Genomic DNA, 25783 nt, shown 5'->3' with positions numbered 1-25783 from the left:
GCAAGATCGTGCCACTGCACTCCAGCCTGGGCGACAGAGCGAGACTCCGTCTCAAAAAAAAAAAAAAAAAAAAAAAAAAGAAAGATTTCAAATACTTTCAGATTTCAATAACCTTCCACTTCAAGAACCTCAGAAAAGGAGGATAAACCAAATCCAAAGAGAAAAGAAGGAAATAATTAGAGAAGAAATAAAAAGACTAAAAAAATGGAGAGAGAAGTTAACACCACCACAATTTGCTCTTTGAATATATCAACCAAACTGACAAACCTTTAGCTAGATTAACCAAGAGAAAAAGAGACAAGACTCAAATTACAAAAATCAGAAATAAAGAGGAGACATCACTACCAACCTTTCAGAAATAAAAAAGATGATAAGGGAATACTATTCTAACAAATTAAATACACCCTAGATGAAATGGACAAATTCCTAGAAAGACCCAAATTACTGAAACTGACTCAAGAAGACATAGAAAAACTCAATAGATGTACAAGAAATTTAATTAGTATTCAAAAAACATCCCACAAAGAAAAGTCCAGGCCCAGGTGGCTTCATTGGTGAATTCTTTTTTTTTTTTTTTTTTGAGAGAGAGAGAGAGTCTTGCTCTGTTGCCCAGGCTAGAATGCAGTGGAGTGATCTCGGCTCACTGCAACCTTGCCTCCCAGGTTCAAGAGATTCTCGTGCCTCAGCCACCCAGAGTAGCTGGAATTACAGGCATGTGCCACTACACCCAGCTAATTTTTGTATTTTTAGTAGAGAAGGGGTTTCACCATGTTGGGCAGGCTGGTCTCATCAACTCCTGCCCTCAAGTGATCTGCCCGCCTCAGCCTCCCAAATGCTGGGATTACAGGCGTGAGCCACTACACCCAACCAGCATGGATGAATCTTGAAAACATGATGCTAAATAAACAAAGCCACACACAAAAGGCCATATACTGTAAGATTCCATTTATAGGAAATATCCAAAATTGGCAAATTCACAGACAGAAAGGACATTAGTGGCTTCCAGGTGCTGGGGGAGGGAGGAACTGCTTCATATGTATGGGTTTAGGGGAAATGAAAGTGCTACAAAATCAGATAGTGGTGCTGGTTACACAACTGTGAATATACTAAAATCCACTGAATAGTATATTTCAAAAGGATTAGGTATTATGGTATGTGAATTATATTTCAATAAAAATATTTCAGGAAAATAAAACAGTACAGGAGTTCCCCATGTCCCCATAGAAGAACAAGGGAACACGTCCTTCTTTTATTTATTTATTTATTTTTGAGACGGAGTCTCTCTCTGTCGCCCAGGCTGGAGTGCAGTGGCGTGATCTCGGCTCACTGCAAGCTCCTCCTCCAGGATTCAAGCCATTCTCCTGCCTCAGCCTCCTGAGTAGCTGGGACTACAGTACAGGCGCCCGCTACCACGCCCCGCTAATCTTTTGTATTTTTAGTAGAGACGGGGTTTCACCGTGTTAGCCAGGATGGTCTCAATCTCCTGACCTCGTGATCCGCCCACCTCGGCCTCCCAAAGTGCTGGGATTACAGGCGTGAGTCACTGAGCCCAGCCTTTTTTTTTTTTTTTTTGCGATGGAGTTTTGCTCTTGTTGCCCAGGCTGGAGTGCAACGGTGCGATCTCAGCTCACAGCAACCTCTGCCTCCTGGGTTCAAGCACTTCTCCTGCCTTAGCCTCCCAAGTAGCTGGGATTACAGGCACCCACCACCACGCCCAGCTAACTAACTTTTTTTTTGTATTTTTCATAGAGATGGGGTTTTGCCATGTTGGCCAGGATGGTCTTGAACTCCTGACCTCAGGTGATCCACCCGCCTCAGCCTCCCAAAGTGCTGGGATCACAGGCGTGAGCCACCACATCAGGCCAGGTCCTTCTTAAAGAGTAACAACCGCTGGGATCCCCAGGAAGGGCCTGGCCTCCAACTGTGGCCAGTCCTCATCCCGCCCTCCTGTAGCCCTGCCTCCCCTGTTTTTTTTGTTTTGTCTGTTTTTGTTGACATGAGGTCTCACTATATTGCCCAGGCTGGTATCAAACTCCTGGGCTCAAGCAATCCTCCCACCTCAGCCTCCCAAAGTGCTGGGTCTACGGGCGTGAGCCACCATGCCCTGCCACCTCGTGCCCTTTGATACTGATCTCAATGAAAGTCTCCACTTCCTTTTTATTTATTTATTTTTTGAGATGGAGTCTCGCTCTTTCACCCAAGCTGGAGTACAGCGGCGTGATCTTGGCTCACTGCAACCTCCACCTCCCAACCTCAGATGATCTGCCCACCTAGGCCTTCCAAAGTGCTGGGATTACAAGCATGAGCCACCACGTCCGGCCTACTTCCTTCTGTTGTGAGACTAATGCTTGTCTCCTCTGCCAGGCCTAACTCCTCTTGGTGGCAACCAGGCCTGTTTGACTCCAGAAGGGTGGCAGTTCAGGTCAGAGCCTGGCACAGAGCAGGCTCAGCAGACATTGCTGAGTGGGTCTTGCTCAGTGATTGACAAGTACATCAATGAGTGCATCCCGAGAGGGAGATGGGTGCCCCGATTACCTATCGCATGCCAGGCACCGTGCAAGGGACTGCGCTACAGCCAGGGGCACCGCCCTACCATCGGCGTTCCTCTTCTAGTGGGGGGAGACAGAAAGAGAAATCAAACAAATAGGCCGGGTGTGGTGGCTCATGCCTGTAATCAGCACTTTGGGAGGCCAAAGCTGGCAGATCACCTGAAGTCAGCAGTTCGAGATCAGCCTGGCCAACATAGTGAAACCTCGTCTCTACTAAAAATACAAAAATATACGGGCATGTTGACGTGCGCCTGTAATCCCAGCTACTTGGGAGGCTGAGGCAGGAGAATCGCTTGAACCCGGGAAGCAGAGATTGCAGTGAGCCAAGATCGCCACTCCACTCCAGCCTGGGAGTCAGAGCAAGACTCCTCCCCAAAAAAAGAAAACAAGAAACCAAACGCATAGGTGGAACAATGACAGGAATGACAAGTGGTTCCAAGAAAAATTAAGCAGGGGAAGGGGACAGAGAGAACAGGGTGGGGCGTTTGAGCAGAGTGGCCAGGGGGAGAGCCTTTTGAGAAGGAGGCTTTTAAGCAGAGGCCTTAGAATGCTGATGAAATGAGCCACAGGGTTATCTGGGGGAAGGGCAGTGCAGGCAGTGGAAGCAGCATGTGAAAAAGCCATGAGGTGGGACAGCGCCTCACCTGCATGAGAACATCATGGAGCCTCAGGGACGACTTCATTTTTGCCCTGAGGGAACTGAGGGCCAGGGAGGATTCCAAGTAGAGGAAGGATATAGGGTGTCCCTCTGTCTCCCCGGTTGGAGTGCAGTGACAGGATCACAGCTCACTTCAGCCTCAAATTCCTGGGTTCAAGCAATCCTCCCACCTCAGCCTCCTGAGTAGCTGGGACTGTAAGTATGCGCTGCCATGCCTGGCTAATTTTTAAATGTTTTGTAGAGATGGGGGTCTCGTTATGTTGCCCAGGCTGGTCTCGTACTCCTGGGCTCAAGAGATCCTTCCACCTCGGCCTCCCAAAGTGCTGGGATTACAGCGTAAGCCACGGCGCCCAGCTAGGAAGGATATTCTTAACAGGCTCCCTCTGTCCACTGCAGGGAGAACAGCCTGGGGGTGAGGACAAGGTTAAAGGTGCAAGACTGAGGAGGCAGAAACTGTATTGGTCCTGGGGAAGTAGTGACAGTGGATGGAATAATACAGTTATAAAAACCAGTACCAGCTGGGCACAGTGGTTCACGCCTGTAATCCCAACACTATTGGCACACCAGCCTGGGTGCCAGAGAGAGACTTTGTCTAAAAAAACAAACAAACAAACAAAAAAACTAATACCGTGGCTTTCCACGTACTAATACACAATGATCTTTTCTATGAAATCAACAAGCTGATTCTAAAATATGCATGTGGAGGCAAAGGAACTAGACTAGAGAAAACAATTTTGAGAAACAAGAACAAAGAGGACTCACATGGCCTGATTTCAAGTCTTACTATAAAGCTATAGCAATATAGAAATGAGTGGGCGTGGTGGCTCACGCCCATAATGCCAACACTGTGGAAGGCTGAGGCAGGAGCATCACCAGCCCAGGAGTTTGAAACCAGCCTAGGCAACATTGTGAGACCCCATCTCTATTTTTTTCTTTTCTTTTTTTTTTTTTTTTGAGACAGAGTCTCACTCTGTCGCCCAGGCTGGAGTGCAATAGCGCGATCTTGGCTCACTGCAATCTCCACCTCCCGTGTTCAAGTGATTCTCCTGCCTCAGTCTCCCAATTAGCTGGGATTACAGGCACCCACCACCACGCCCAGCTAATTTTTTTGTATTTTTAGTAGAGACGGAATTTCACCATGTTGGCCAGGCCGGTTTCAAACTCCTGACCTCAAGTGATCCACCTGCCTCCAAAGTGTTAGGATTACAGGCGTCAGCCACTGTGCCCAGCCCCCATCTCTATTTAAAAAGAGAAGAAAGATATGTGGTTTTGGCGAAAGGACAGAGCCATACATCAACGTCAGAGAACAGACAGTTCAGGTTGGACCCACACAAATATGGCCAACTAATTCCAGACAAAAGCAACTTTAGGGAGAAAGGATGGTCTTTTCAATAGTGCCAGAAAAGGCCGGGCACAGTGGTTAATGCCTTTGGGAGCCAGAGGCAAGAGGATTATTACATGAGTCTAGGAGTTTGAGACTAGCCTGAGCAACACAGCGAGACCCCATCTCTTGAAAAAAAAAAATTAGCCGGGCATGGTGGTGGGCGCCTGTAGTCTCAGCTGCTCAAGTGGCTGAGGCAGGAGAATCGCTTGAACCTGGGAGGCGGAGGTCGCAGTGAGCCAATATCACACCATTGCACTCCAGCCTAGATGACAGAGCGAGACTCTCCAAAAATAAAATAAAAATAAAATTTTCCATGATCCCAAAGGATAGAGTATGAAAAGAAGAAAACTACTAACTTTCCAGTGGGGAAACCTAGCAAGCCTACCTCAGCCAAGAGATCAAGGTCAGCATCATCAGTTATCACTGTCAATAATTTATCAGTCTTGTTGGTATCATATACTCCTGATAAGATTCACAGAAGATGGCTGGACGAGGTGGCTCACGCCTGTAATCCCAGCACTCTGGGAGGCAGAGGCGGGCAGATCATGAGGTCAGGAGATCGAGACCATCCTGGCTAACACGGTGAAACCCCGTCTAAAAAAAAATACAAAAACTAGCCGGGCATGGTGGCGGCCTGTAATCCCAGCTACTCGGGAGGCTGAGGCAGGAGAATGGCGTGAACCCAGGAGGCGGAGCTTGCAGTGAGCCGAGATCGCGCCACTGCACTCCAGCCTGGGCGACAGAGCAAGACTCCATCTCAAAAAAAACAAAAACAAAAAACAAACAAATAAAGATTCACAGAAGAGAGGGGCACCTCACCAATGGCCTTCTTCCCCAAAACTCACACCCCAGGCTCACCATGAGGAAATACCAGATAAGCCCTAATTGAGGGACATTCCATGACTTACCAAGGTTATAAAAAACAAGAAAGGGCTGAGTTGCTTCCCAGACCAGAAAAAGGCTTAAGGAGATCTGACAACTAGATGCAATGTCCAGTCCTAAGACAGGAAAAGGGGTGATTTTGTTTGAAAAATAAAATTTCTCAGTATGTATACTTCCAGACAGCAAGACCCCCATCTCGATTAAAAAAAAAAAAAAAAAAATTTTTTTTTTAATTAGTCTCATATGGGAAAAATTGAAGAAATCTGTACATTCTGGCTTTGGCTTTTTTTTTTTTTTTTTTTTTTTGAGACAGGGTCTGGCTCTGTTGCCTGGGCTGGTGTGCAATGGTGCAATCATCACTCACTGCAGCCTCGACCTCCAGGGCTCAAGTGATCCTCCTGTCTCAGCCTCCAGAGGAGCTGGCACTCCAGGTGAGCACCACCAGGCCAAGCTAATTTTTTTTTTTTTTCTACACACGAGGTCTCACTATATTGCCCAGGCTGGTCTAAAACTCCTGGGCTCAAGCAATCTAGCCTCCCAAAGTGCTGGGATTACAGGTGTGAGCCACTGTACCTGGCCTCGCTTCCTTTTTTTTTTTTTTTTGAGACAGAGTCCCCCTCTGTTGCCCAAGCTGGAGTGCAGTGGCTTGATCTCGGCTCATGGCAACCTTGGCCTCTCAGGTTCAAGCAATTCTCCTACCTCAGCCTCCCGAGTGGCTGGGACTACAGGTGTATACCACCACACTCAGACAATTTTTTGTAGAGACGGGGTTTTGATATGTTGTCTAGGCTGGTCTCAAACTCCTGGCCTCAAGTGATCCACCCACCTTGGCCTCCCAAAGTGCTGAGATTACAGTGTGAGCCACAACATCCCGCCAGGCCTCCCTTAATAGTAGTATACCAAGGTTAATTTCATTCATTCATTTTTTTTTTTTTTTTTTTGAGATGGAGTCTCCTTTTGTTGTCCAGGCTGAAGTACAGTGGCGCAATCTCGGCTCACTGCAGCCTCCGCTTCCCAGGTTTAAGCAATTCTCCTGCCTCAGCCTCCCAAATAGCTGGGACTACAGGCACATGTCCCCACACCTGGCTAATTTTTTGTATTTTTAGTAGAGATGGGGTTTCGCTATGTTGGCCAGGCTGGTCTTGAACTCCTGACCTCAGGTGATCCACCTGCCTCTGCCTCCCAAAGTGCTGGGATTACAGGCGTGAGCCACCATGTCCGGCCTCATTCATTTATTTTTAGAGAAGAGGTTATGTTGCCAAAGCTGGGCTTTAACTCCTAGACTCAAGCAATCCTCCCGCCTCAGCCTCCTGAGTAGCTAGGTTAATTTCTTGGTTGCAAGAAATGTAAAATTAGAGGACACTGGTGAAGGATGTACAGGAGCTCTCTGTGTTATCTTTGTACTTTCTGTAAATTTGAAGCTTATTTATTTTCTCTAAATCTAAAATTATTTCTAGGCAGGGCGTTGTGGCTCATGCTTACAATCCCAGCACTTTGGGAGGCTGAGGCAGGCAGATTACCTTAGCTCAGGAGTTCAAGACCAGCCTGGGCAACGTGGAGAAACCCTGTCTCTTCCGAAAATAAAAAAAAAAAATGCCGGCCATTGTGGTGCGCGCCTGTGGTCCCAGCTAGTTGGGAGGCTGTGGTGGGAGAATGGTTTGAGCCCGAGAGGGGGAGGTTGCAGTAAGCCGACATCATGCCACTGCACTCCAACCTGGGTGAAAAAGTGGGACCCTGTCTCCAAAAAAAAAAAAAAAACCACACCAGCCCAGGCGCGGTGGCTCACACCAGTAATCCCAGCACTTTGGGAGGCCGAGGAGGGTGGATCACCTGAGGTCGGGAGTTCAAGACTAGCCTGGCCAACATGGTGAAACCCCATCTCTACTAAAACTACAAAAATTAGCTGGGCATGGTGACAGGTGCCTGTAATCCCAGCTACTCGGGAGGCTGAGGCAGGAGAATCGCTTGAACCTGGGAGGCGGAGCTTGCAGTGAGCCGAGATTGCGCCATTGCACTCCAGCCTGGGGAACAAGAGCGAGACTTTGTCTCAAAAAAAAAAAAAAAACAGAAAACAAAAGCCAAACATTCTTGGAGGCACTAAATATAGCAGGGACCTAGTGCAAGACAGTCACATTCTGTTGAGACTTTGGACTGTGGAGCGGGAGCGTTTGTTACTAGACTTATAGGCTCACTGGTTGGATGAGTCGGGGGTAGTCACACCTAGAAATATATATATATATAAAAAATCTGGCAAGAGCCACAGACTGCTAGAGGTCGTTCCCATGCAAAGGACACTCAGCCTTACTCTGTGCACTTCCGGACAGGGTGAATTGTTTTTCCTTTTTTTTTGAGACGGAGTCTTGCTCTATCACCCAGGCGGGAGTGCAGTGGCGCGATCTCGGCTCACTGCAAGCTCCGCCTCCTGGGTTCACACCATTCTCCTGCCTCAGCCTCCCGAGTAGCTGGGACTACTGGCGCTCGCCACCACGCCCAGGTAATTCTTTGTATTTTTAGTAGAGGTAGGGTTTCACCGTGTTAGTCAGGATGGTCTCAATCTCCTGACCTCGTGATCCGCCCACCTCGGCCTCCCAAAGTGCTGGGATTACAGGCGTGAGCCACCGCCCGGCCTGTTTTTTTTTTTTTTTTTCTCCACAACGAGTAAACAGTTGAATAACTCCTTTAACAGAAAAGAGTTTAAGGGCGCGGTGGCTCATGCCTGTAATCCCAGCACTCTGGGAGGCTGAAGCAGGCGGATAACCTGAGGTCAGGAGTTCAAGACCAGTCTGGCCATGGTGAAACCCAGTCTCTACTAAAAATACAAAAAATTAGCTGGGTGTGATGGTGCACGCCTGTAATCACAGCTACTCGGGAGGCTGAGGCAGAAGAATCACTTGAACCCGGGAGGCGGAGGTTGCAGTGAGCCGAGATTGCACCATTGCACTCCAGCCTGGGCAACAACAGCGAAACTCCATCTCAAAAAAAAAAAAAAAAATCAAGCCTGTGCATCAATTTTCACCCAGTGCTGGGAGCACATTCCAGGTGGGGCCTCCCCACCTCAGAAAGCAGCCTGATCTGAGCTTCCCAGCAACCTGTCCAGGCCACCAGGGCAGGCACCACAGAAGCCGGGCTTCCGTCTGACTGGCTTCCGCCCAGACAACGGGGAACTCAGTGTTGCAAGACAGAGAGATACATCAACCCAAACCACAGGAAGCCTTCGTCAAGCTGAGCCAGTGGCTTGTGGCCTCTCTCAGTCACTGTCCCCTGATGTTGATGTAGAAAAGAACAACCTGGGGGCCGGGCACAGCGGCTCACGCCTGTAATCCCAGAGCCTTGGGAGGCCGAGGCGGGTGGATCACCTGAGGCCAGGAGTTCGAGACCAGCCTGGCCAACATGGCAAAACCCCATCTCTACTAAAAATACAAAAAATTAGCCAGGCGTGGTGGTGCACACCTGTAATCCCAGCTACTCAGGAGGCTGAGGCAGGAGAATCGCTTGAACCCAGGAGGTGGAGGTTGCAGTGAGCTGAGATCATGCATTGCACTCCAGCCCAGGCGACACTGTGAGACTCTGTCTCAAAAAAAAAAAAAAAAGAAGGAAAAGAAAAGAACAACCTGGAAAGGCAGTGTCCTGGTGGCTGCAGGATCCTGGCTGCGCGGCCAGCTGGGAGGCCTCCCAGGGGTGGAGGCTGTGACCCTCTAGAAGGACCCTGTGTATCCATACAAAAGACAGAGGTCTCATGGCCAGGACAGCTGTGTCCCTCCCTGATCCGCCCTGGGGGCTTTCCCCAGGGCTAGCCTGGTCGTGCCAGGGCGTATCACCCAGCAGGCAGGGTCACCCTGGCTGGGGCTGCTCCTGCCCGCTTGACTGGCCCGCCAGGATCGCAGCCCTGAAAAGCTCTCATCACCGCGAAAGTGTGTCACAGGGCAGGCTCCAAGTAGCCTGCTCCTCCTTCACCTGGGCATGGAGGTGTCACCAGGGCCTGGGACAGCTCTGCTGGCCTCTTGTCTACCGCCCCATAGGTCTGCCATGGGAGCTCGTTCAGATTTATCCAAAGGAGATCTCTTGTAACAGAAAGAGCAGTGGTGCCTGCCCCTGCCAGGGCCACTGAGCAGCCAGGCAGGAAGCAAAAGTCAGAGGGGGCACCCCGCGGGTTGCCATACAGGGCCTCACTCCCACCCTGGAGGGGACGCTGCTAGCCCCATCTTACAGCCCTCGAAGCCAACGCAGATAGACACCCACGCTGCCCAGCCTCAGGGTCTCAGCCTATTACTGTTATTACTCTTTATATAGAGGGAGCAAATCTCCACTTCCTCCAAAGGAAGATGTCCTTGCTTCAGGGTCCCTGCATCCCCAGGCAGGCTGTGAGTCTCCAAAACCAAGACCCAGGGCTGTCCTCTGCCTGGTCCCCTCCATGACTGTACAGTGAAATTCACTCCATTCTGGTTTTTAGCTACTTTTTTTTTTTTTTTGAGACAGGGTCTCGCTCTGTCACCCACGCTGCAGTGCAATGGCGCAGTGTGGGCTCACTGCAAGTTCCACCGCTACCCTAGCTCAAGGGATCCTCGCACCTCGGGGTTCCAAGTAGCTAAGAGTACAGGCATGCACCACCACACCTGCTAATTTTTGTATTTTTGGTAGAGACAAGGTCTCACCATGTTGCCCAGGCTGGTCTCAAACTCCTGAGCTCAAGCCATGTTGCCTCGGCCTCCCATAGTGCTGGGATTACAGGCGTGAGTCACCACTTCCAGCCTTTAGCTACTTTCATTCAACAAATATATGCACGTGGCTGGGAGAGGTGGCTCATGTCTACAATCCCAGTACTTTGGGGGGCCAACGTGAAAGGATCGCATCAGCCCAGGAGTTTGAGACCAGCCTTGGCAACATAGAGAAACCCCATCTGTACAAAAGATTATAAACATTAGTTGGGCGTGGTGGCATGTGGTTGTTGTCCCAGGTACTCAGGAGGCTGAGGTAGGAGGATGGCTTGAGCACAGGATGTCAAGGCTGCAGTGAGCCATGACTGTGCCACTGCACTCCAGCCTGGGTGACAGAGTGAGACCTATTTCAAAAAAAAAAAAAAAACCACCCATAATGGTGCCACGTATTCTCTATAGGTACCAGCATGTACCTAAGTACAGAAACACCAGAGGGGTCTGGCTAGACATACCCTGAAGTGACAGTGGTGCTCCCAGGTGGAGCTGGAGGAAGGGACGGGCTGGGCAGTGTGCTCTTCCTCATCTGTAATGGTTTCCCTTTTTCCAAGAACACTGTCTCCACGCTCTACTTGCGTAATTCAAATTTAGAAAAGTCGGCATTCCACGGGCAGCGTCCTAACTCTCACGTGCCTACTGGTCCTTTCCGGTCCGCAGGGGGCACTCAGCGGGCCAGGTGCGTGCGAGGCCTCTGCACCTGCTGTTTCCCTGGCCTGCGATGCTGTTCCCCCAAGTCCTGGCGGGGCTATTCCACTGCAGGACACCCATCCCAACAAGCCACATGTGAAGCAGCCCCCTGCAGCCATTCCCCCACCCAATGCAGTACAGGGCAAACCGCTTCTTACTCTTCAGAATATTTTTATTTTTGTTTTTTTTTGAGATAGAGTTTCGCTCTTGTTGCCCAGGCTGGAGGGCCGTGGCATGATCTCGGATTACTGCAACCTCCGCCTCGGATCACTGCAACCTTCAAGTAATTCTCCTGCCTCAGCCTCCCGAGTAGCTGGGATTACAGGTGCCCGCCATCATGCTTGGCTAATTTTTTATATTTTTAGTAGAGATGGGGTTTCGCCATGTTGGCCAGGCTGGTCTCGAACTCCCACCTCAGCCTCCCAAAGTGTTGGGATTACAGGCGTGAACCACCGCATACAGCCTTTTTTTTTTTTTTTTTTTTTTTTGAGACCGGGTCTTGCTGTCACCCAGGCTGGAGCACAGTGGTGCAATCATAGCTCAATGCAACCTCGAATTCCTGGGCTCAGGAGATCCTCCCACCTTAGCCTGCTAAGTAGCTGGGACGACAGACACGTACCACCATGCTCAGCTAATTTTTGTATTTTTGGTAGAGATGGGGTTCGCCATGCTGGCCAGGCTGGTCTCGAACACCTGGCTTCAAGTGATCTGCCCGCCTTGGCCTCTCAAAGTGCTGGGATTACAGGTGTGAGCCCCTGTGCCTGCCCCAGAATGTTCTTGCTCATTTAACTGTTCGCCTGTCCTGTCTGTCCCAGTCCCTGCTGGGTGCCCAGCAACTGGTGTAGAGTGGTTGCTGCTTACCACACGCAGGCTGGACACAGAGCCGACAACCTCGATGCATATCCAAAGCCACACGTTGCTCGCTCCCTCTGTAATCTTGGCCCAGTCCTCAGATACAAACACCATGGTGCCCACCATTTAGCCCTGCTCTCAAGAGTCAGGCCCACACCTTCCCACCCGAAGCCGCCATATGGTGGCTCTAGAGGACCCACATCCAGTTCAAGCTCCACCTCCTCTGTCCTCCTCCCTGTGTGACTTCAGGCCAGTCTCCCTCTCTGGCCTCAGTTTCTCTACCTATAAAGCAGGGATGCTAAGAGCAGCAGCTGCCACCCCTGGGCAGACAAGACACTGGTCAGATCTTGCACATGTGGCACACGGTGATTCTCCATAAACACTGGCTCTTAACATCATCAATGTCCAGCAGCAGATGAAACTGAAACAGTCATCCAGCTCCCGGTTCAAGCTACGGGTGACGCCACGGGAAAATTTCCTACCACCCAGCAGGGACCTAGTTACCAATATTCACAGAAACCCAAAATGCACCCGGAAGCAGGCGTCTTTCCTCTCTTTGCAGTCCTGCTTCAGACGCAGGGCCACATTTTCCCTTTATTCAGATTGTAGCTAATGCCCTATAAATATCTCATTATTGGCTTGGATTTTTCCAAAGCTTTAACACAATAAGGGCTTAATTACAGCTTGTAGTTGGCAATCCCAGTAAATTACGGTTTACATGATGTTCTCACTTTTATTCAGCAGCCGAGGAGCCTATAATTTCAGCATTTTCATTCAAATCGGGCTGAAGTTTGGCAGATGTGGCTCTGAGCCAAATATAAACGCTGAGAGCGACAGCGAGACAGGGCTCCATTCAAAGGCCAGCCTCTACCGCCTAAGCCAACTCTGAAAACTCTAAATCTAACCTAGGCCGGGTGCCGTGGCTCATGCCTGTAATCCCAGCACTTTGGGAAGCCGAGGCAGGAGAATCACTTGAGCCCAGGGGTTTGAGACTAGCCTGGGCAAAAAATAATGAGACCCCACCTCTACAAAAAATTTCTTAAAATTAGCTGGGGGTGGTGGCGCACACCTGTGGTCCCAGCTACTTGGGAGGCTGAAGTGGGAAGATCCCTTGAGCCCAGGAAGTTGAGGTTGCTGTGAGCTGTGATCACGCCACTGCATTTCAGCCTAGGCAACAGAGTGAGATCCCGTCTCAAAAAAAAAAAAAAAGAAAAAGAAAATAAAAGAAAACCTCCTCTCTAAATCTAGAACTGTCCCCAAGGCCATCTTCCGCCCTCATCCAGAAACAATCCAGGTTATTACCAGGGGATTTCAATGTTATGAACCTATCAAGGGCTGTTATCCGTCAATAAGTAACTGAAAAAGCACTTGGACAGCCTAGAGCACAGCTTTGGAGAAATCTGTCTTCCTGATTATAAACCTAATCCCCAAACCAGCAAAAACAAACCAAGAATCACATGGGGAGACGATTCACATGTGGGGTTAGGGCAGAGTACGTCTTTCCGGTCTTTTCACTGAGCAAATACAATCGTTTTAAACAAGACAGGATCCCACAGCCCATTTCATCTGGTACCTAACAGGTCTTGTGCAGCTTTCTGGGTCATTAAAGATTCTTCTAGATCCCTCTGAGTAGCGAGTTGATAGTCGGTTGTCTGGACACGCTTATCTAGCCAAATCCCCTATCATTGGTTTTTTTTTGTTTGTTTGTTTTGAGACAGAGTCTCGCTCTGTTGCCCAGGCTGGAGTGCAGCGGTGCAATCTCGGCTTACCGCAACCTCCGTCCCCCAGGTTCAAGCGATTCTCCGCCTCAGCTTCCCGAATAGCTGGGATTACAGGCGCCTGCCACCACGCCCGGCTAATTTTTGTATTTTTAGTAGAGATGAGGGTTCACCATGTTGGCCAGGCTGGTCTCGAACTCCTGACCTCTGGTGATCCGATGCTGGGCATTTTTTCTCCCATTTCTCATCACCGTACACAAAATGGGTGTAAATAACTCTCACGGCCAATTACTTGTTTGCAGCCATGATTCCCACTTAGAAAAGAACCAGGAACAACTTCTGGTCGATATTTCAGGATCTGGGGAACAGGGCGTGCCTGCATGTCCTGGTCCTGGCTGTATCCCCAGAGCAAGAACATTGCCTGCACTGATAGGCGCTCCATTTATATCAACAGAGTAATGATGAGTGCCTTCTCTTTAAGGAAAAAGAAACTAAGGCCGGTTTCGGCGGCTCACACCTGTAATTCCGCCACTTTGGGAAGCCAAGGCAGGAGGATCGCTTGGGCCCAGGAGTTTGACGCCGAACTGAGCAAAGTAAGACCCTGTCTCTAAAAAAAAAATTTTTTTTTTTTTTGAGGCAGAGTCTCGCTCTGTCGCCCAGGCTGGAGTGCAGTGGCGCGATCTCGGCTCACTGCAACCTCCGCCTCCCAGGTTCAAGCGATTCTCCTGCCTCAGCCTCCTGAGCCGCTGGGACTACAGGTGAGAGCCACCACACCCAGCTAATTTTTGGATTTTTAGTAGAGACAGGGTTTCACCATGTTGGCCAGGATGGTCTCAATCTCTTGACCCCGTGATCCGCCCGCCTCGGCCTCCCCAAGTGCTGGGAATACAAGTGTGAGCCATCGCTCCCTGCCGAAAAAATTTTTTTGTAATTAGCCAGGTGTGGTGGCTCATGCCTATAGTCCCAGCTACTCAGGAGACTCAGGTGAGAGGACCACCTGAACCCAGGAATTGGAGGCTGCAGTGAGCCATGATTACGCCACTGTACTCCAGTCTGGGGGACAGAGCAAGAGAAAAGAAACGTACACCTGTCATCAGAGTCCTGATCCCAGATAAAAGGAGACAAAAGCCAACCAACGAGATCACAAATGCTGCCTGTTTCACAACAATTTGCTATGTGATTCTCAGTCCACTCCCAGGAGGCAGAGACCACCATGTTCGCATTTTCCAGATGAGGAAACTGAGGCCCAGAGAAGTGAGGTCACTTTTTTGGTGTGTGGCAGAACCAAGCCTTCCATATTCCCACAGATCCCTCTGGACTGTACCAATTCCAGCAGGCCCAGCACTGCAGACCACCCTGACCGAGCCTTGCATGGCCTTTCCTTTTTTCCTTTTTTTCTTTTGAGATGGAGTCTCACTCTGTCCCCCAGGCTGGAGTGCAATGGCGTGATCTCCGCTTACTGCACGTTCCGCCTCCTGGGTTCAAGTGATTCTCCTGCCTCAGCCTCCCAAATAGCTGGGACTAAAGGCATGCGCCACCACACCTGGCTAATTTTTGTATTTTTAGTAGAGATCGGGATTCACTATGTTGGCCAGGCTGGTCTCAAACTCCCAACCTTGTGATCTGCCTGCCTCGGCCTCCCAAAATGCTGGGATTACAGGTGTGAGTCACCATGCCTGGCCATGTATGGCCTTTTCAAGATGCAATTTGTCTTTGCCCAAAAGGAAAGTCACTGGAAACAGAAGATGTCATTTCCAAGTGGCTCTAAACTAATAAGATCTGTTAAAGGGACAAACCAGCCCAAGGAACACATAACATGCCCCTCCATCTGTCAGGGACAGGAGCCAACGGGCATCCGATGTGCACTGGTGCAGCACCCACTGAGGCACAGGCAGTGCCCCCGCGGCTCATCCACATATCCCTGGAGGGACACATCACCAAAGGCCAAATAAAAACGCAGCTGGAAACGCCAGCATACCCGGCACAGCTGCTTCTTATTAAAAGAAAAATGGCACGGGGCGCCTACATGCCTTTGGATTCTGCTCACTGAGAAAACTGAGTTGAAGCTGGAAATCAAAGGAGAGAGCCCTCAGCTTGGCCAGGTCCAGAGGGACAGCAGTAGCGCCACCAGCTTTACTTCCCTCTGCTCAGACAGCCTCCCTGCCCACAATGTTCCTAGAGGCCTGGTCCCACCCTAATATCTCCCAGATCTGATCTCCCTCCACTGGCCTGCTAAACTGGCCTCCGGGCATCCTCCCACATCAGGACCTTTGCACTGGATTCTCTTCCCGTCTCCAGGGGTTCCTTCCTCGCCTCCTTCAAGGCTCTGCTCAAATGTCACCAATTTCCCTATTTAAAATGTACCCCCTCTGGCCAGGCGCAGTGGCTCACGCCTGTTATCCCAGCACTTTGGGAGGCCGAGGCGGGCGGATCACGAAGTCAGGAGATCGAGACCATCCTGGCTAACATGGTGAAACTCCATCTCTACTAAAAATACAAAAAATTAGCCGGGCCTGGTGGCAGGCGCCTGTAATCCCAGCTACTCGGGAGGCTGAGGCAAGAGAATGGCGTGAACCTGGGAGGCGGAGGTTGCAGTGAGCCGAGATCGCGCGACTGCACTCCAGCCTGGAAGACAGAGTGAGACTCCGTCTCAAAGAATAATAATAATAATATAATAAAATAAAATGTACCCCCTCCAACTGTGATCTCTCCCTCATCCTGCTCCTTGATCCTTTTTTCCATCATACTTATCGCCTTCAACCATGTTTCTCCTTTTTTTTTTTTTTTTTGAGACGAGGTCTCGTTCTTCCGCCCAGGCTGGAAGGCGTGATCAGAGCTCACTGCAGCCTTGAAATCCCAGGCTCAAGCCATCCTCCGGCCTCAGCCTCCTGAGTAGCTGGGACTACAGGTGTCACCATGCCCAGCTAAAGAGCTGACATTGTGGGCCTGAGCCACTAAGTGGCCCATGTTTCTCCTTTATTTGCTTCCTGCTGAAAGGCCAGCTCCTCCAGAGCAGAAGTTCTGGTAACTTGCTCAGGGCCATGTCCCCAGGCACACAGTAAAAGTACTCAGGAAACATTTTTTAATGAACGAACAACACCTAATGTTTTAAGCACTTCTTCTATGCCAAGCACTCCAAACTGTCTCACTTAATCCCTATTCAAGAAAGGGAAAGAAGTGCTATTATAACTCCTATTTTAAAGAAGACGGGGCTGGGCGCGGTGGCTTACACCTGCAATCCCAGCACCTTGGGAGGCCAAGGCAGGAAGATCACTTGAGGTCAGGAGTTTGGAACCAGCCTGGCCAACATGGCGAAACCTCGTCTCTATTAAAAATAGAAAAATTAGCCAGGCACGGTGGCTCACGCCTGTAATCCCAGCACTTTGGGAGGCCATGGCCGGCAGATCACCTGAGGTCGGGAGTTCGAGACCAGCCTGACCAACACGGGAAAACCCCGCCTCTACTAAAAATACAAAATTAGCCAGGCGTGGTGGTGCATGCCTGTAATCCCAGCTACTCAGGAGGCTGAGGCAGGAGAATGGCTTGAAACCAGGAGGGGAGGTTGCAGCGAGCCAAGATCGTGCCATTGCACTCCAGCCTGGGCAACAAGAATGAAACTCCGTCTCAAAAAAAAAAAAAAAAAATTAGCCAGGTGTGGTGGCTCGCGACTGTAGTCCCAGCTACTCGGGAGGCTGAGACAGGAGAATCGCTTGAACTCAGGAGGCGAGATTGCAGTCAGCCGAGATCGCACCACTGCACTCCAGCCTGGGCAACAGAGCCAGACTCCGTCTCAAAAAAAAAAAGAAAGGGAAAGAAGTGCTATTATAACTTGTATTTTAATGAAGAGGAGGCTGGGCGCAGTGGCTCACACCTGTAATGCCAGCACGTTGGGAGACTGATGCAGGAGGATCATTTGAGGCCAGGAGGTCGAGACCAGCCTGGGCAACACAGCAAGGCCCTGTATCTACAAAAAATGAAAAATTAGCCAAGCGTGGTGGCACGTGCCTGTAGTCCCAGCTACTTAGGAGGCTGAGAGGTAGGAGAATCGCTTGAGCCCAGGAGGTCAAGGCTGCAGTGAGCAGAGATGGTGCCACTGCACTCTAGCCTGGGTGACAGTATAAGACCCTATCTCAGGCCAGGCGCGGTGGCTCACGCCTGTAATCCCAGCACTTTGGGAGGCCGAGGTGGACGGATCACAAGGTCAGAAGATCGAGACCATCCTGGCTAACATGGTGAAACCTCGTCTCTACTAAAAATACAAAAATTAGCCAGGCGTGGTGGCGGGTGCCTGCAGTCCCAGCTACTCGGGAGGCTAGAGTGGGGGAATGCCTAAGGCCTTCCTTCTGGCCAGCCCCTGAGGCTAAATGACAAGGGTCAAGAGGGAGTGATGCCCTCCTTTCTCCTTAGGGCCAAAGTTCTATCTGCTGGTGCACTGCAGACAAGCCAGGGGTCTCAAACTCAAAGGTTCCAGGGCCAAGAGGCTCCAAGCAAAATGATCTAGGCCTGGGTGAGTGCTAGGGAGTAGTGGGGACTGTGGCAGCTGGAGTGGCCACTCTTAGTCTGATGGGACAGTGACTGGTGCTTCTGAAATCGAAGCCATTACTGCCACAAGGGACAAAGGCTCAGCAACGCCAGGTGAAACTGATTACAACAACAGCAACCATGCGTATAAGACACATGCACTCGGCACGCATCACCCAATCACCCATCTAGGCCCCAGGGTACCAGTTACCACCCTCAGCTTACAGAAAAGGAATCTGAGGCCCAGAACGCCAAATCCACGTGGCCGAGTCGCACAGCCAGACATGGTGGAACCAGGCCTTAGGCCCACAGCCTTTGCACGACAACTCAGAACTCTATAGATCTGAGTGTCTTAGCACCACGAGAAATCCGGATATTGACTGGAAATCTAACACTGGAAAGTCTTATTAAAAACAAAAGCTACGCAGGTAAAACAAAAGACCCAGCAGGCAGGCCTTGGCCCCCAGAGCCAGTGATCTGGACCTCCAGCTATAGGGCTGAACTAACTGGGCTGTTCCCACTCGGACCACATCCTTAGAAAATCCAGGCTCGGCGCAATGGCTCACACCTGTAATCCTAGTGCTTTTAGAGGCAGAGGCAGGAGGATTGCTTGAGCCCTGGAGTTCGAGGCTGCAATGAGCTAGGACTGCACCCCTCCACTCCAACCTCGGCAACAAAGAGAGACCTTATCTCTTACACCCCCCCAAAAAAAAAGTAAGCCTCGTACCCAAAGAGAGGCCTTTTTACAACTTTGGCTTTCAGGTACTGAATTAATACTCTTAACGAGGCCAGCCATGGTGGTTCACACCTTTAATGCCAGCATTTTGGGTGGCCAAGGTGGGAGGATCACCTGAGGTCAGGAGTTCAAGACCAGCCTGGCCAACATGGTGAAACCCCATCTCTGCTAAAAATACAAAAATTAGCCGGGTGTGGTAACGCGCGCCTGTAATCCCAGCTACTCGGGAGGCTGAGGTATGAGAATCGCTTGAACCCGGGAGGTGGAGGTTGCAGTAAGCTGAGATAACACCACTGCACTCCAGCCTGGGGAACACAGTGAGACTCGGTGTAAAAATATATATATAATGAGCAACTCCTGCATTGCAGGATTCTAGGAGGTCGCCACAGGAACCAGCTCCATACTGGCCGGCAGCTGCCAGACACCATGGTAGACAGGAGAGAAAGGCAAGGGGTAGAGGGACTGAGGAGAGGTAAGGATGGGAGAGAGAACCAGGTTCCCAACCCAGAGCACCTAACTCCTCACTTTACAGCCTCTAGTGAGAGTGTTCTGCTCAGCTATCTGAGCCTCAGTTTCCCGCTCTGTAAAATGGGGATTATAGCAATGCCTCCCTCATAAGGCTTAAGTGTGTAACGTGAAAGCACTTTCATTCTGGTTAGCTTTTGTCCCTGATAGCAAAGGAACCAGCCAGATAAACAACAATAGCCCCATCCATGTAGACCTACTATGTGCCAGGCAGTGCGTTAGGTAAGTAAGCACTTTTTCTTTTCTTTTTTTGAAACCGGATCTGGTTCTGTCACCCAGGCTGGAGGGTAATGGTGCGATCACGGCTCACTGCAGTCTGGACATCCTGGGCTCAAGCAGTCCTCCCAGGGCCAGCCTCCTGAGTTGCTGGGACTACAGGTGTGGGACTACCACCCTACCTGGCTAATTTTTTTATTTTTTGTAGAATGGCATCTTGTCATGTTACCCAGGCTGGTCTTGGAACTCCTGGGGCGAGGCTTGGTGGCTCACGCCTGTAATCCCAGCACTCTGGGAGGCCAAGGCATGAGGATCACTTGAGGTAAGTAGTTTGAGACCAGCCTGGCCAACATGGTGAAACCCCGTCTCTACTAAAAATACAAAAATTAGTTGGGCGTGTTGGTAGACGCCTGTAATCCCAGCTACTCGGGAGGCTGAGGCAGAAGAATGGCCTGAACCTGGGAGGCAGAGGTTGCAGTGAGCCAAGATTGCTCCACTGCACTCCAGACTGGATGACAGAGGGAGACTCTGTCTCAAAAAAATAAATAAATAAATAAATAAATAAAATAAAATAAACTTGTTTAGGAGAGTCAACCAAGACTTAGAGAGGCCAAGACAACCTGTGCAAGGTCACAAGGCAAGTGAAAGAGACAGAGCTTTGCAAACACCCCCCACCCCCGCCCCAGAAGCCTGGGCAGGCAGGAAGATGGTCACTCAAAGGGCCCACACCACAGTCCAGCCTGAGATCAGGCCAGGCCCAGCTGGCTGCAAGTCCACACCTTTCCACCACGGTAGACAGAAGGCAATGAGCTAGAGACAAGGTAGCAAAAGAGGAGATTTGTGCTGCTTGGAGCAAAGCCCCAAGGCTCTGGGATGGCAGACACAAGGCCTTACGCCAGCCTAGTGGCCTTGGGTGATCACAGTCCCTTCTGAGCCTCCCAGCTCAGCTAAGGTGGGGATGATAACACAGCCTCCACCCCACTCCTTACTTGGGATTCAAGATGTTGAATCAAGAAGGGACATTATCCCTTGACAATGATAACAACAATAACAATGACAATAATGACAGGAGGAGGATGTTATCATTTGGCAGCCACACCACTACAAATGAGTAGTTCCTGGAATGGAGAAGTGGCCGCCCATCTGGGAGACAAGAAAGGCAAGAGGGGTTGGTGGGAGGGAGAGGTGGCTGCACGGGCTGTTCTCATTCATTTGCTTCCTGAATCCTGGAAACAGCCCCAGAGAGTGGAGTTTGCCCACTGGACAGATGGGCACACCGCGGCTTCTCAAGGCTGTCCAGAGAAGGCTACATCCCAGCGCTAGCCACTGAGGCCTGATCACGCAAGAAGCCCCTTCCCAGGCTCCAAAGGAGGGCCCCCAATTTGTAGGCTGTAGCTGGGAGGCGGGCCCCTGTGTTCTAGCACTCGGAAAGGAATCCTGAAGTAAGGTACCCCCAGAGTCCTCCTTCCAGCTGAGAGGGGAAGTAGGGTTCAAACCTCCTCCTTCAGCTCTGTTCTCCCCTCTACCCTCCTGCCACCCCTTTCCAGAGCCGGTGTGCCAGACACTCAGGGGTAGTCATGGGCAGACTAGGAGATGGCCAGACAGACAGAAGAATTCACACGGAAGAGAGGAGCCAGCGCTAGCCAGGAATCAAGCTGTAAGAGTCAGCCAGAGAGAATCAAACAGGGTCCCCTAGGAGTCAGCTAGCCAGTCAGACAGTAGAGGCCAGCTGGTGTCACCCAACAGAGGGACTGCTCAGTGTTAAAGTCTGTGAGGGGCACGGATGGGCGGCCAGACAGCAGAGGTCACCCTGGACAGCTAGCCAGACAGCAGGGGGCTGCCAGGTGGGACTGGACAGATGGACAACCAAATGGTGGTGGCAGGGAGGCTTGCCCAGGACAGAGAGACAGCCAACCAGACGGCGGGGGCAGCTCCAGATACAAGAACAAGCCAGCCAGACCGCAGGGGTCGCCCCAATAGATATCTAGATGGCCGGTTTCACCTCTGATAGACAGCCCGAAAGAGCAGAAGAGGGATCTACCCCAGACCCACGGCCAACCAGATGGCAGAGTTCACCCACGAAAGCTGGGACCAGATGGACCGCAGGGTTCCAGCGCACCTCCTGTCCTACGGCCCCCTGGCCCGTGACACCGCCCCTGGGGCCCGGGCCCGCTCCGGAGCCCCTGCAGGGAGTCCTCTGCCCAGGGCGTCCCACAGGGCCCGCCTCCCCGACCCCGTCCGGTTCCCCGCCGCGGGCACGCAAGCGCCGCAGTTACGCCGGCGGCGCACGGCGCGCCATTCCCGGTCCGCCCTCCGCGCCCTAGGCCGCCGCCCGCCCGCGATCCCTGCCGCGCCCGCTCACCGGCCCACGAAGTTCTCCAGCACCGAGCTCTTGCCGGCGCTCTGGCCGCCCACTACAGCGATCTGCGGCAGGTCCAGGTGGCAGCTCTGGCCGATGGAGCTGAAGGCGTCCTGCAGTTTGTTGACCAGCGGGATCAGCTCTTCCATCCCGCGGTTGCCCATGGCGCCGGCGGCCCCCGGCCCGAGCGCCCTGCGCTCCTCGCCTGCCGCCGACCCTCAACGACCTGGCCCCGCGGCGTCTGTAGCCGTTGCTCCCCGCCCGCCCGGGCCTCGGCAAGACGCCCGCTCCCGGCTCGGCCTCACGGTCGCCGCCTCATCCGGTTCTCAGGCGACACCCGACCCGAGCGACCTCCCGCCCCGGCCCCGGGGGCTGCGCCCAAAGCACTCGCGCCGCACGCGACTGGCCTGCTGCACCGCCACTCGGATACACTAGCCAATAAAAACTAGGCACGGGCCTATGGTTGGGTAAACCTTCCCCCTGGGGACCGTCTTGCTGACTTATTGGACAAAAGAACCGTCACTATTGTGCAACAGCCAATAGCGGCAGAAAGCAAGTTGTCAAGAGAGGAAGGGGGTGTTTCCGAAAAAGGCAGGTTGGCTCTGCCCATTGGCGAAGTTCCACCATCTTATTGGCAGGCAGACGTGCCAGTAGACAATGTGGACCAATGGTGTTGGGGATTGAGCTACTACCTCGTTCCCTAAGAATTTCCCATTGGTTCATATAAATATCACTTCGTTGCTCCAGCCAACCAGGCAAAAGAGGGCGGGCTTTAACATCCGAATCTTGACTATCATTGAGAACCATATCTGTCAATCAGAAAAACTCCCGTTCTTCCTTGTGATTGTTGAATGTCTGCAACAGCCTTCTGAAGTATAGGATAGATCCCACCGTACTCGCTCAAGGGCGACACCTCGTGGTGGGATCCGATGTCTCGATTTTTTTAGTTTCCTGGCACTGGGGAAAACTACAAGTCCCAGAGCGCATCTCAGTTCCCAGACTGCAAACCAGCTCTGGGAGCAGGGTCCCAATGCGCTCTGCAAATGGTAGAGGCCAAGTCATTGCTTCCTAGGGATAGAACGCAATAAAATCACTCCTCCACGCCTTTGCAAATGCTGTGCCCTTTCTGCTCACGCCCGATCTTGACGCCGCTAACACTCCAATGTTTTCCCCCACTTCTTCAACTTTAGCAGATCATGAATCTTTTTTCTTTTCTTTTTTTGAGGCGGGGTACTCACTCTGTCACCCAGGCTGGAGTGCAGTGGCGCGATCTTGGCTCACTGCAACCTCCGCCTCCCCGGTTCAACCAATTCTCCTGCCTCAGCCTCCCGAATAGCTGGGATTACAAGTGTGAGCCACCACGCCCAGCTAATTTTGTATTTTTAGTAGACGGGGTTTCACCATATTGGCCAGGCTGGTCTCGAACGCCTGGCCTCAAGTGATCCGCCCGTCTTGGCCTCCCAAAGTGTTGGAATTACAGGCGTGAGCCACCGCGTCTAGCTAATGAATCTTCTTTTCTTAGAAACTGGGTCCTTACTCTGTTGCCCAGGCTGGGGTGCAGTAGTGCACTCATAGCTCAATTCAACAAGCACCTGGGCTCAAACGATCCTCCCGCCTCAGCGTCCCGAGTAGCTGGAACCACAGACGTGCGCAACTATGCCCAGCTAATTATTTTTATTTTATTTTTTATAGAGACAGGGTCTTGCTGTGTTGTCCAGGCTGGTCTCAAACTCCTGCGCCCAAACGACCCTCACAGGCCGGCCTCCCAAAAGTGCTGGGATTACATGTGTGAACCCCCCCAACTGGCTTTGGATCTTTTTGAGTACCCACTAAAACTCAACAAATCCTCTCCCCGTGAAAAGACACGCTATTTTGTAGGCAAAATTGGGGTTCTGGGAACTGGAACTCCTGACAGTGGACAGAGACAAATAGGAGGATTTGAAGTGTTTTGACCCCTCTGGAGACAAATAGGCCAGAGACAAGGAAACCCAGTGAGAAGGCAGGAGCAGGTAAGTGCTCTGACCTGAGGCAGCACAAGAAGATGGAGAAAGAGGAGGAGGGTGGCTCATGGCATTTGCCTGTTTTGTGACCCAAAACCCCAGGTCTCAAAGAAATAGGCAAAAAGCGCCAGGTGCGGTGGCTCATGCCTGTAATCCCAGCACTTTGGGAGGCCAAGGAGGGCAGATCACCTGAGGTTAGAGGTTCGAAACCAGCTTGGCTAACATAGTGAAACCCCGTTTCTACTAAAAATACAAAAAATTAGCCAGGCGTGGTGGTGCGTGCCTGTAATCCCAGCTACTTGAGAGGCTGAGGCAGGAGAATCGCTTGAACACGGGACGCAGAAGTTGCGGTGAGCTGAGATCGCACCGCTGCACTCCAGCCTGGGCAACAAGAGCAAAACCCCGTCTCAAAAACAAATAAACAAACAAACAAAAAACGTTGAGGAAACTCTTCATGTATTGAAGTATAAATAATTTGAGATATACTAAGAGGAAAAAACAAGCAAGGTACAGAACTGTGTGTGAAGGATGCTGACATGCATGAAAACCATATGTACACACGGAAAATTGCTGGAAAAATACATAAATTGATAAAAGTAGTTGCACTTTTGATGTGATTTGAATTGTGGATTACATACATGTATTACTTTTTCACTTTTTTTTTTTTTTTGAAACAGAGTCTTGCTCTGTAGCCCAGGCTGGAGTGCAGTGATGCAATCTCAGCTCACTGCAACCTCCGCCTCCCGGGTTCAAATGATTCTCCTGCCTCAGCCTTTCAAGTAGCTGGGACTACAGGTGCATGCCACCATACCTGGCTAATTTTTGTATTTTTAGTAGAGATGGGGTTTCACCATGTTGGCCAGGCTGGTCTCGAACTCCTGACCCAGATGATCCTCCCTCCTTGGCCTCCCAAAGTGCTGGGATTGCAGGTGTGAGCCACAGCGCTTGGACTTTTTTTTTCTTTTCTTTTCTTTTTTTGAGATGGAGGCTTGCTCTGTCTCCCAGGCTGGAGTACAGTAGTGCGATCTTGGCTCACTGCAACCTCCAAGTCCTGGCTTCAAGCGATATTCCTGCCTCAGCCTCCAGAGTAGCTGGGATTACAGGCACGTGCCACCACACCCAGCTAATTTTTGTATATTTAGTAGAGATGGGGTTTCACCATGTTGGCCAGGCTGGTCTTGAACTCCTGACCTCATGATCTGCCCTCCTTGGCCTCCCAAAGTGCTAGGATTACAGGTGTGAGCCACCACCACGCCCAACCTTTTTTTTTTTTCTTTAGACGAAATCTCGCTGTCTCTCAGGGTGGCGTGCAGTGGTGCGATCTCGGCTCACTGCCACCTCCACGTCCTGGGTTCAAGTGATTCTCCTGCCTCAGCCTCCAGAGTAGCTGGGATTACAGGCACGTGCCACCATGCCCAGCTAACTTTTGTATTTTTAGTAGAGACAGGGTTTCACTATGTTGGCCAGGCTGGCCTCAAACTCCTTGACCTCAAGTGATCCGCCTGCCTTGGCCTCCCAAAGCACTGGGATTACAGGTGTGAGCCACTGCACCTGGCCTACTTTTTCCATTTCAAAAACTTCATTTTTGAAGAGCACTGGTTTTTGTTTTTGAGACAGAGTCTCACGCCGCTGCCCATCCTGGAGTGCAGTGGTGCAATTGCAGCCTCAACCTCCTGGGCTCAAGCAATCCTCCCACCTCAGCTTCCTCAGTAGCTGGGAGCACAGATGCACACCACCTGTATTTTTTGTAAAGATGGAGTTTCACCGTGTTGCCCAGGCTGGTGAAGATCACTAGCTCTGTAACTGATCATATCTGGGTTAGATCCTGGGCCTGTTTATTTACTGATTATTATGGTCTGAATGTTTATAGACCAGCCCTCTACCCCATCACCCACCACACCAAGATTGACATGATGAAACCTAATCCCCAACATGATGGTAATTGGAGGTGGAGCCTTTGGAAGGCGATTTGGTGATTAGGTGA

At 51.1% G+C, this 25783-nt stretch overlaps 1 protein-coding gene across 8 annotated transcripts in view; it reads right to left on the bottom strand.

Moving 5' to 3' along the window:
- DNM2 (dynamin 2) overlaps positions 1-22171 on the bottom strand; it is a 113347-nt gene extending 91176 nt beyond the window's left edge. For 2 of the 8 annotated variants that reach the window (XM_063599872.1, XM_034944901.4), the window contains exon 1: positions 21803-22170. In XM_063599872.1, the coding sequence (XP_063455942.1) occupies positions 21803-21963 (161 nt within the window). In that variant the 5' untranslated portion in view covers positions 21964-22170. Of the gene's footprint in view, positions 1-21802 lie in introns of all 8 variants that reach the window. The other 6 variants (XM_034944899.4, XM_034944905.4, XM_034944902.4 and 3 more) reach the window with 5 other exon arrangements.
- Between the last annotated feature and the right edge of the window lie 3612 nt (positions 22172-25783).

This window comes from Pan paniscus, chromosome 20 (genome assembly GCF_029289425.2).
Source record: "Pan paniscus chromosome 20, NHGRI_mPanPan1-v2.0_pri, whole genome shotgun sequence".
NCBI lineage: Eukaryota > Metazoa > Chordata > Mammalia > Primates > Hominidae > Pan > Pan paniscus.
This window is presented reverse-complemented; position numbering and strand designations above follow the sequence as displayed.